Genomic DNA, 12,533 nt, shown 5'->3' on the forward strand with positions numbered 1-12,533 from the left:
AACAGATCCCGTCAAATACCCATTCCTACATCAGCTGCTCCACCTAACTCTTGTACTAGTCCATTCAGGCTCCAGGTATTTGGGATTGAAATGAAAGTTCTAGATTATAGGTCTGCAAAGAAAGGATGTAATAATTCAGGTAACAGAGGTTTTAAAGGACTAAAAACAAAGACACAAACAAAATTGTGTTGAGAAAAAGGATAGGAAAAAACTGGCTCAGCTTGCACGGAGCAGTCTAACTTTGAGAAGAGCAATGTCAGAGCTGATGAGGATGAGCAGCGGCAGGGCAAAAGTTGAGCAGTGAGGGAAGGGAGAAAAAGGAGAAGTTCACTGTTCATCCTACAAAGCAACAAAAGACACCAGTGCCTGAACAGTCTTTGAACTGCTGCCTGGTTTCCGCAAAGAAATAATTTGCTTGTATTAACTACAATAAGTTTCAGGAGATAAAATCACAAACTGGATTCAATTCCAACCTTAAACAATAATATAAAATAATCCTACAAATACCAGGTACAGAAGGTAATTTGAGTGGCGTTACAAAAAATGTAACAGAATAGCAATAAAAATATTATATTTCATTTTTAAGAGGCAGGAAAAAACTGCATAAATTATGTAATATTTTAAACTGATCTTGAAAAATACATGGGATTATGACAGGCAAATAGAACAATAAGTAGAAACCATTCTTAGTGGAAGGAACATTATGGACAAAAACAACATAGACAATATGTTTGTATTTGGGAGAGTAATTCAGGTTGGCTTGAGTAAAGGAAATAAATTTCTATACTTGATTATAGCAGACAAATTTTATTTTATTTTACTTTTATTTATTTATTTATTTTTTTTCTGGAGCCGGGGATTGAACCCCAGACCTTGCACTTGCAAGGCAGGTGCGGCACCACTGAGCTAAATCCCCAGCCCTAGCAGACAAATTTTTTTTTTTATATTTTTTAAACTTTTATTTTATTGGTACAGTATGATAACATTCATCATTGGAAGTCTGCACCTTTACATAATCTCTCTTGGTTCTTATTTTTTCCCCTTTCCCCTCCCCTCCCTTCAACCCCTCCTTTCCTCCCAATTTACAAAGACTTTGTTTCCATTTTTTCATTTTCTCATATTAATTCCATTCCCTTCTTTCCTTTCCCCTACCCCTCCCACTTCCCCTTCCCGTTTGTCCCTTTTCTTCCTATTTCACATTATCTATTATACCTTTTAGCGGACAAATTTTAAAGGCGTAGGCCATATAGGAGAAGATAGGCAAATTTCAATCGTATATTCATTGCCAAAATACTAGGACTATCAACTTGTTGTTCAGCTAGTGTACAAGATCTCTGAAATCATTATAAATTAGTAGTAATATCTACTTACTGGAAGTTGTCACCACTGTGGAGATTGTTAGCACGTAATAAGCCGTACAAAGTCACATGGGTGCTATCTGATGAAATGCTCAGGTCATGTTCCTTTCCTTCCCTGATCATTGTACGTTTGAGAAGACTAGAACATTTCAAAGCCAATTCCAAAGCGTCCATCCAGCACCTTCCTAGAAGAACACAGATTTATAAGAAGTATAAGTAAAGAAACTACGAACACCCATCTTAACTTTACCAGTTAACTTTAAACATGCTATTATTTTTTTGAGAAATATGCACTGGAAAAGTTAATTTGAACAAATATTGTATCATGCTAAGGGTTTCTTAACGCAATCTTTATTTTACAAGTGACTTTTACATACTAAGCATCCAGAAACCACTGATAAATAAATAGAATAGAGTATACATTAACAAGTATACTCAATAATGCACTTTATTTTCCAAAGTTTAGAACAATAACATGCAGAATAATTTGAAGGTAATAGCAAGGTACATAAAATATACCGAAGGGGTTATGCTTCTATTGTCAACAAACTACCTGAAAGAGTAGAACCCATTGTACTTACATGTATGAAAACTTTTTTAAATTAGGAAAATTTCTGTATAATGCTATCATTAACTGCCACATTATTATTTCCCCCCCCATTAAGTTTATTGGTACATTTTTGGTATAAAATAGTTACATTCATCATTGGGATCTTGTACCTTTACATGAGTATCTTGGTTCTTATTTTTTTCCCCTTCCCTTGCCCTCCCTTCACCCCCTCCACCCTTCCCTATTTGCAAAGACCTTGTTTCCATTTTTTTTCCTCTTTTTATATTTTTCCTTTTCCCTTTTTTCTCTTCCCCTACCCCTCCCAATTCCCCTGGTCTTTTAGACCTTTTCTTCCTGTTACACAATACCAGTTATACATTTTTTAAAATTACAATATTAAGATCTAGGAGACATTAACACAGATTTTACAGAATTTAGAAGGATATAGAAAGCATATTTCAAAAATCTGTTTTGAAATAAATTTGACAACTTCTAAGAAGTACCTTGGAAGACAAATTAATGAAACTAACTCTGGAGGAAATATAAAATTTGAATAGCACCTATTAAAGAAAGTATATTCCTAGCTTAAAAACCTACCTACATGACAACAGCAGGCTCATGAACATTTTAACTGATAAATTATATCAAACAATTAAAGCAGAAAAAAGAAGGAACACTTCTCCCCTCATTTTAGGAACTCAACATTGTGCTAATCCTAAAACTGGACAAAGATAATAGAAGAAAAGAGTATGAACATAGATAGAAATTTGTTTAACAAAACAAACTATTGGAAGTCAGATCTGGCAGGATTTAGAAAGTGGTTTTGTTATAGGGATGGCAGTGTTGGTCCAGCACTGGAAGATCCACCCCCAAAAGTCATCATTTAAACAGAGAAAAGGAGAAAGCCATATGATCCTGTCACTAGTTGGAGAAACTGCCACATTATTAAGAGAAACATTAATACCTCTATTTGTATATTAAAACTTATACTTCTATTAGCAGAAAAATGTTCACATATACTTCAGTGCTTAATTTACACACACACGTTTGTTTCAAGATCTGATAGAAATTATCAGCCATATAAAATATTTTCATATTGAAAGTTCATAATTATATTTTAATTTAAAAAAATGATCTTTGAAAAAGTCTACTTGGGAAGGTTATAAGATTCTCTATATCCAGCTAATCTAAACTATAAAATATAAAAGAAATCCATGATTAATTAAGGTTTTAAAGTTTTCTTGCTTTCATAGAAGTAAATTTTGTTCTATCATACTTGCTAAATGAATTATCAAGTTATTAAGTGTGGAATAAAATAATTTGTACATTAATATCTTCATATGTAAAATAACACCAAACCAGTGCATATGTACCTCACATTAACATTTAATGATAAAATCTAAATAGAATAAAATATATCCCTAAAATGTTAACATTTAATGAGTTATCATAAAGAACAATGGTAAGTCAAAAAGGTGTAATCTGTCAATGGAGGATAAAGAAGACACTTAAAGGTGCTAACATATTGCTCAATTATACAATGCTTTCTTTCTATCAGATTTCTTTGTCTACTGAGTTAATAATGTGTTTTGTCTTCTAAGCAATTTATAATTACAATGTTTCTGCTACAAGTATCATAATAAATAAATTTTTCCAAGGATAACACAAATTAGTATATAAAATAAAACCTTAAAAATGAAACCAAAAATCAAATCCATCAAAAACTGTAGTTACCATCTGATTCTGAAGTAGCTCGGATGATCAAATAACTGCTAGGTAAAGGCTGAGTTATAGATCCAACTGCTTCACCTTTTGGACCCTTAACAACAAAACAAATAGAATAGAGTAAGCATTATAACATCTTAACTTTATATTGCCCACTACTTTCTGTAATAATGTACGGCGGGCATGGATTATAATTTCAAAGGAAATAAGATTTAATTTCATCCTTCTTGAGAATCCAAGTATTAAGGGAAGTTTTCTTTTCCAACAAATATATTTCCTTAAGAGAAAATAATAGTGATATTTATCATCATTTATATATTCTTTTTTTTTTTTTTGGTACCTGGGATGGAACTCAGGACCTTGCATTTGTGAGGCAGGCGTGGTGCCACTGAGCTAAATCCCCGGTCCCATTTAAGTATTCTTTAATATTGCTCAAATCTTAAAGAGAACCTAAAATTTACCATACACTAAACCCAATTTTAATTTTTTAATTTAATTTTTTATTAGTATATGTTTGTAGTATATAGTGGTTACATTCATTGCACTAAGTTGGATAACACATCTTAATTATTTTTTCTTCCCCTTCTCCTTTCCTTCTTTCCCCATCCCCCCATCTCTGGGTCCCTTTCTAATTTGCAAAAAGTCTATCCCCTTAATTTCTATTACTCGTCCTTAATTTTGCTCTTTAAATTATTTATATTTTGAGTTTCTCACATAAGAGAAACCATGCCATATTCACATACAGAAGATTGAGTCTAGGCCCATATCTATCACCATGTACTAAAATCAAGTTAAAAAGTATCAAAGGCTTAGATATTAAAACAGAAAATCGGAGGGCCTAGGATTTAGCTCAGTGGCACTGTGCCTGACTTGCAAGTGCAAGGTCCTGAGTTCAATCTCCAGTACCAAAAAATAGATAAATAAATAAATAAAATAATAAAACAGAAAATTGAACTTCTGAGAAAATGGCAGAGTGGTAAACAATAACAACTTAGCCTCTCCAAGATCTAGAATCCAGACACTGGAAAACAACAACTTGGGGAAGAAAAAAAGAAAAGCAGATCCCCAGGAACCAGAAATGACCTGACAGGAACATTAAAACCTACAGAGAAATCAAACAGACAGAACACCATGCTGAGAAGGGAAAGGACAGTCTACTTTCTCTCCAGCTCCCAGCTCGTAGCTCTTGGGAAAGGGAAATGAAGTCTGCAGAGACAAAGTAAAAGCTGGGAACTCCAGAGGGCTTCAGGGAGAAATGCAGCAGTAGAACAGACCAGTGGGTGGGTGCCAGGAGCTTCAGGGAGAGCTCGGGATTCTGCTTCCATGTGAGTCCTCCTACAGGCAATAGCTGGTGAGGGACTCCAGTCCAAGTGCCTGCTATATCCCTGGAGAAAGTGCTTAATCGGATGCCATTCTAGGGAAGGGTTGATGGAACCGAGGACTCAGAGCAGCTGCAGGACAGCTTCACTTCAGGACTTCCAGTGTTACATTCCCAAAGTGACTGGGTGAGAGACAGCCACGGGAGATGGCCCGGAAAGAGACTCACTGAGGGACTTCAGCAAAAGGACACAGGCCCTACCCCCACAGCCAGAGGCCAAGCTCTGGATTGAATAGCTCTGGGTTTGAAAATTACGACACTGGCCTCCTTGCCCTAATCCTACTGTCTGCTGGTACCTGCATCCAGCATGGATCTTAGGTCTGGCTTCCTGCTTTATCTACCAGTGTGAAATGGGACATGTCTTGACTTGGGCACTGCCTCAAAATTATAGATCCTGAAAGAAAACCACACATTTGAAATCACAGAGAAATTTCTTTTTTGTTTGCTTTTGTTTTTTGTTAGTATGTGCATTGTTTTTAGGCTTCTTTATCTTATTATTTTTTCTTTTCTCCTTTGTTCTTCACCAGTTTACTGGGGTTTGGGGGAATATTTTTTTGTCGTTCTTCCTTGCTTCTTATCTTCTTTTCTTAATTCTTTTTTTCTTTATTTTTTCCTCTTTTCTCTTTTAATTTTTATCCCTTTAGACAGGGTCTTGCTTATGTAGTTCAGGCTGGCCTTGCACTCACTATGTAGTTTACGCTGTCCTCAAACGTGCCGCAATTCTCTTGCCTCAGTGCTGGGATCACAGGTGTGCATCACCACACCTGGCCCTAACTTTTTTCACTTATTTTTACTCCTCATATAATTTCTTTTTTTCTTCTTTTTCGTTTATCTTATATTTCTTGTCAATTTTTTCTCTTACCTGTATCTAATTCTATGAACATTCTTCTACTTCCTAATAAGATCCTTTGTTCCACTTCTCTCTGCTCTTTCTCATATCATATAGCTTAAGGTTTCACATTTTTCCTCCTGCATTCCCATGTTCCAAAACTTTATACATTTAATAGTATGACCATAAAGCTTTATTAATTTTTTGCTACTTAACTCTACAAAACTACTGTTGAATTCTTCCCTACCACTAGTGGAAATACAGTTATCACCTTTAGTACATATTAGCTCTAAAACAATATGTGGATTATCTTAATGTTTACACCATAATTGTGGATTTCTTCTTTAAGGTTAAGGGTGGTACATAGTTGATGCTTATAGTATGTTAATATCTAATTTGTCTTGAACAATACCACTCCAGCTGATTAGCTTGATATTACCAGAGTCACATAATTATTGCTATTTCTCTGTAAGCCAATATTCAGATTATCTTTGTGACATTAACAATTCTAGAATACATTTTCAGAGAACTCAGTTGTTGGACTAATTATACTATATCTTCCCATAGAAAATTAATCAAAGTGGTTAGATCTTGGGGCTAAATATAGTTATCTATGCCCAAAGTACATCACTGAAAAGCAACTAAAGAGATCTCTATACTAGCATCAAAATCTTTAGAGTACAAGCGTCCACAAACCTCAATACCAAACAATAAGGACACAAGAAGACAAGGCAACAAAATGCCTCCTAAAACTCCTAACTCCCCCAAAGCTAATCCAGGGGCATTAAGGGGCAGAAGAGCATAAGCTGCACACCTGAATTACTTGAAAAGATATCAGAGGAGGTTAGAAAACAGATCAAAGAGGTACTCAGCAGGATCACAGAAGATGTAACTAAACAGCTAATGGAAGTAATAACCAAGATGATCCAGGAGCTTTCAGCAGACACTAATAAAAAAGCTTGATGAGCTAAACAAAATGATAAAAAATATGAATGGCCAATTTACCAAAGAATTAGAGTTCATGAAAAGATTTCAATCAGAAATCCAGGCGATTAAAAATTATATGGAAAGCACGGGCAGCAGAAGCAACCAATGTGAGGAGAGAATTTCAGAACCAGAAGACAATGATGCTTTCAAAGACCAACTACACGAGAACACCTGAAAAGCAACAAGAGAACATAAAAAATGAATCCAACAGCTGCTAGATGACACAAAGACTAATCTAAGAGTAACTGGAATAAGTGAAAAATCAGAAGACAACTCACATGGCATGAATAATCTGTTTCACAGAAATAATGGCAGAAAACTCCCCAAATATAAAAAAAAATAAATATATAGATAAGTGAAGTATATAGAATCCCAAATAGCCATGACCAAAAGAGAACCTCTCTGGGCCACATTATATTCAAAATACCAGCCATACAACATAGGGACAAAATCTTAAAAGGTGTTAGAGAAAGGCAATGAATCACATATAATAAAGGTAAACACATTAGAATTACAGCAGACTTCTCAACACAAACCTAAAAAGGGCAGGAGGGCTTGGAGTGAAGTGTTTCAAACCCACAAGAACTTCCAACCCTGCAAAATTGTCCTTCAAAATTGACAGAGAAATAAAGTATTTCCATGACAAGGAGCACTTGAAGAAACTGATAACCATGTCAGTATTAAAAAAATAAAATAAAGGATATTCTAGAAAATGACAATGAAGCCATTAATGACAAGAAGTCAAAAAGAATGAATGTGCTTGGCAGGATGAGCAGCTAAGCACAAAGCAAGGGGAGGGGGGCAGCTAAAGGAAAATAATGCAATGACAGGAAGAAGTCAATAACTCTCAATGCAAATGGTCTCAATACAAATCTCCAATCAAAAGACATAGACTGGCAGAATAGATCAAGAAACAAAATCCAATGATATGCGCTATACAAGAAACACATTTAATTCAGAGAAACTCATGGATTAAAAATCAAAGGAGGGAAAACAATATTTTATGCAACAGGAACCCAGATAAAAGCAGGCACAGCTACCCTAATCTCAGACAAAGTTGATTTCAAGCCAAAGTTGATCAGAAGAGACAAAGAAAGTCACTACATATTGGTTACAGGAACAACTTAGTAGGAAGAGATAACAATTATAAACATATACACACCAAATACTGGCACACCTGACTTCATCAAACAAACATTAATGGACATGAAAAATCATACATACACTAAGACAACTGTAATGGGGGACCTCAATACCTCACTGTTGCTAATCGGCAGACAAACCAGAACAAAAAGATCAACAAAGAAATATCAGTTGAAACAAACTTTCAAACTTAGTAAGTACCTACAGTGTGTTCCATCTAACAGTAACAGAATACAGATCCTTCTCGGTAGTACATGGGACTTTCTCCAAAACAGAGCCCATATATCATGCTTAAATAAATGTAAAAGAATCAAAATTATTGTATACATAATATCAGATCACAGTGCAATGAACTTAGAAATCAATAAAAAGGACTAATCTCAAGAATATATAAAGATCTTAAAAAAATTAGACCCTCTAAAATTAAAGACCCCATCAAAAATGGGCATCTGAAATGAATAGACATTTCTCAGGTAAAGAAGTACAAGTGGCCAATAAATACATGAAAAAATGTTCAACCTCTCTGGACATTAGAGAAATGCAAATTAAAACAATATGAGATTCCATCTCACTCTAGAAAGAATGGTCATCAAGAAATCAAACAATAACAAATGCTGGTGAGGCTGCAGGGAAAAAATGAACATTTCTTCATTTTTGGTGGGGGCGTAAACTGTTACAACCACTATGAAAATCAGTATGGAGATTCCTAAAAAACTAAAAGTAGAAATTCCATTTGATCCAGCTATTCCCCTTCTAGGTATCTTCCCAAAAGTGTTAAAGACATCATATTACTGAGATATATGCAAACCCATGTTTATTCCTGCACAATCCATGATAGTTAAATCCTGGGAGCAGCCTATATAACCATACAGATGAATGAATAAAGAAAATGTGGTTTTTATATACAATGGAATCTACTCTGTCATAAAGAAGGATAAACTTGAGTCATTTGTAGGAAAATGGGCATACATTGAGACCAAAATGTTAAGTGAAACAAATCAGACACACAGCTTAAATGTCACATGGTTTCCTTTATATGAGAAACTCAATATATAAATAAAGTACAAAGTAAAAACACAATAGAAAAAAAAAGAAAGGAAAAATCTAGCATTGCCAATGTATCTAAAAGTGTTCCTTGATTTAGTATAATTTTGTCTTACGAATTTTGTATATTTTTTGGCTTATTAGTCTTGCTGTTAAGTTGTGTTTATGATAACTTGAAAAAGACTTACAAATAATCTGATGTTGGCAAAAAAATTTTTTAAAAAGGGAGTGAAGAGAAGGGGGAAAAAAGTATTGAGATGTGTTGTGTACATGTGCCAACCACTTTCCCACTAGAAGATAAAATAGGTAAACCCAATTTTAATTTTAACAAATAATTTTCATCCCACCAGTGCACTAGATATAAAATAGTGAATTTGCTGACTCTTGATGTTTCTTGTGGAATTGAGGTTCTGTTCAGAAAGTCCTTGCCTACACCTATGACTTTTCTAGAGTTTTACCTATTTTATCTTCTAGCAGATTGTTTCTGTCCTATATTTAGATCTTTGATCCATTTGATTTTAGTTTAGTACATGGTGAGGTATTTGGGTTTAGATTCAATCTTCTCCATGCGGATAGCCAATTTTCCCAGCACCATTTGTTAAAGAGGCTTTCTTTCCTCCACTGTATGTTTCTGGCCCCTTTGTCAAAGATCAGATCGCTAAATGTGCCTGGCATTGTGGCTATTACATTTCATTGATCCACATGCCTATTTTTGTGCCAATAGGTAATTTTCCTTAAAGAAGGAGTTCAAAACCCTTTATCAAGGATAATTAACCTTCCTAGAAACCAAAGCAATAATCATCTTATAAATACTGAAATTACACTGACTGATTTGGTTAGCATACAGCAGTAAGTACAGGAGTAATCACAGTAATGCTTTTTCATTATAAAAAATGTTAAGAGCTCCATCTCAAAAGCTGCCTCCATTAAGAGTAAGCAGTGCTGCTTTTGCTTCCTTCTAGGCTGCCCATCACACATTCATATCACTACAGGAAATACCACAGAGATAAATAAATGGCAGCTTCTGTTTTAGGGGATCTTACCATTCTTATGAAGAGAAAAAAACACAGTAAACATGATACAATGTTATAAAGAAGGGTTAGCAATTACAAATTGACATAATAGCACAAATCGAATCCTCAAGGACAAAAGAGATAATAAATAATATAAATCTGAGAAATATTTTCTGGAAAAACAGTATGTTAGATTACCAAGGCAAATAAAGCCTTTTGATGTAATGTGGATAGAGACAGAAAGGGGACCTTTTAAAATAGAAATGAATTTGAGTACTGGCAAAGGACAGAAGTCATTTGATTGATTTATCAGTTCTACTCACAGACGGTCATCTTTATCTCAACAAAGGTTACATACCTTCACTGCCCAAATAGATTGCTCCAGAGGATGGAAAAGTTTGAAACAAAAGCCATCCTTTTTTGATGGACGCTCAATGATTTCACAGGCATTCAGCAGAACAGTTCCAACCCACTGACCATTCTTTTGGGTTTTATAGATTAGTAATACCCCAGGTTTCAGCACACACCATAACTTGGTCCAGCTCTTTAGAGTACCACGAATCTATAGAAACATAAGTTTATTTAAAAAATAAATATTTGTTTTTTCTTTCTGGTTCACAAGACACAAACTGACTAAAGGCAAATAGAATGTTTTCATGTAAAGTCTCTATGACATACACAGTTTAGATTAAATAGATACTTTTTCCATAAAGCCACTACATGGCAAGCACTGCAAATAGAGGTAAAATGATATGGCTTCTGCTTCTAAGGAACTTAAATTTTAGTGGAAGACAACATTAGCAGTTTTGAAATAATGCACTAAATAGAATAGTTTTCCTAACTTCCTGGACCAGGTCAGGGCCCATTAAAAGACTTCCCAGGTATTGAGAATCTTCTTTTTGTAGCATTTATTGTAGCTGCAATTTTATTTGTGCAAGTAAATTATTATTCTGCCCTTTCTGCGTTTTCACCTTACTACCACATGACAGTGCTGAAAACTGTCAGATAACAGGCAGTGGATATCTGGCAAATTATAGGAAGAGGAAAGAATCTCTTCTTGGCTCCTAAAAGTGCTTTCCTTAAATTATTCCTGGTAGGTACATAAAGTACACTATATAAATTTCTTGAAGGGTCTCATTAGTCAGTCCATGCCTCGTCCTTCTAGGTGAAGGAAATCTTTAAACACAAGTTACATTAATTTCTCATAAAAAGCTCCTTATCTGTAGTGCTACATCAATATGTAACTACTTGGGCCAGGGATTTAGCTCAGTGGTTTCGCCGCCTGCTGCGCAAGCGCAAGGACCTGAGTTTGATAACCGGTACCAGAAAAAAGTAACTACTTTTTTTGGTACCGGGGAATGAACTTGGGATCTTGTGCTTGCGCGGCAGGCGATGGCACCACTGAGCTAAATCCGCGGCCCAATAAGTAATTGCTTTTTATGAAAAAAGAAGGAAAAAATGGAAACAAAGCTCTTGTAAATAAGAAGGAGTAGAGGGGCGGAAGAAAGGAAAGGGGAATGGGAAAAAACAAGAACCACGATATATCATGTACAGGTTCAAATTTCCAATGATGAATGTGATCATAATGTATACCTAAAAAGTACCAATAAACTTAGTGGAGAAAAAAAATCACTGTTTATCTGTAATCTACTAAAAGAGCTTCTAGGGAACTAAATTACAAGGATGCTAATAGAGTATTTAGATTAAAAACAGGAATTATTCTCACTTTTATTTACTGTAAAACATGTTTTCTCAATTTACTTAGGAGAATTATGAAATAAATATAGGCTTCCCCACCCCCTCTCCCCTCAGGCAGATCACAGTAATTATAAAGAAAAATTTAGCAAGGGGGAATTTGGAACCAGGCACACAAAAAAGATAAAATCTCTAAGAAAAACCCATGTATGTACATATGTAAAAGAGATGGTAAAACAAGAGAAGAAAAGAGAGTTACCCTGAGATAACACTCTGGATCTTAGAGATGTGATGCTAGAAAATGAAGGACAGTTATCAGAATGAAGGTGGTGTTTAAAAAGACAGTCAAAGCTCTGTGTGGTGGCACATGCCTGTAATCCCAGCACTTTCTAGGATGAGGCGGGAGATTGTCAAGAGTCTAGGCTATAGCCCGAATTACAGAGGGAGACCCTGTCTCAATAAATAAATCAACAGTCAATCAGTCAGTCAGTCAGAGGGTTTGACTATGAAAACATAAGTGAGATTAAGGTGCTCATACACTCGTAAGTAGCAAGTAGCACCAAAATAAGTTGGAAGTTGTTTTTAGCACAAATTTGAAGGTAACTCTAGAATTTCTTGAATTTTAAGGCCAACTATCATCAGACTTCTATTTTAGTGAGAAAATTTCTATGGTAGATCTTATAAAGGTAATTAGGTTAGAAGTTTTACCAACTCTAGAGCAATAAGGGTAATTAAGTTAGAAGTTTTACCAACTCTAGAGCAAAGTGGTAAGTCTTCAGGGCAGTGGTGATCCTTAGGTGAATGCCAGGTA

At 35.0% G+C, this 12,533-nt stretch overlaps 1 protein-coding gene across 11 annotated transcripts in view; it reads right to left on the bottom strand.

The window, feature by feature from the left end:
- Osbpl8 (oxysterol binding protein like 8) overlaps positions 1-12,533 on the bottom strand; it is a 186,343-nt gene that overhangs the window by 29,287 nt on the left and 144,523 nt on the right. For all 11 annotated transcript variants that reach the window (XM_087192462.1, XM_087192465.1, XM_004845006.4 and 8 more), the window contains 3 exons: positions 10,386-10,589; positions 3,643-3,727; positions 1,372-1,543 (listed from right to left, as the gene is read on the bottom strand). In XM_087192462.1, coding sequence (XP_087048588.1) covers positions 1,372-1,543; positions 3,643-3,727; positions 10,386-10,589 — 461 coding nt within the window. The remainder of the gene's footprint in view (positions 1-1,371; positions 1,544-3,642; positions 3,728-10,385; positions 10,590-12,533) is intronic.

Source organism: Heterocephalus glaber, unplaced genomic scaffold (genome assembly GCF_053883595.1).
Source record: "Heterocephalus glaber isolate CG9 unplaced genomic scaffold, H.glaber_assembly_v1.0 deba00001571, whole genome shotgun sequence".
Lineage (NCBI taxonomy): Eukaryota > Metazoa > Chordata > Mammalia > Rodentia > Bathyergidae > Heterocephalus > Heterocephalus glaber.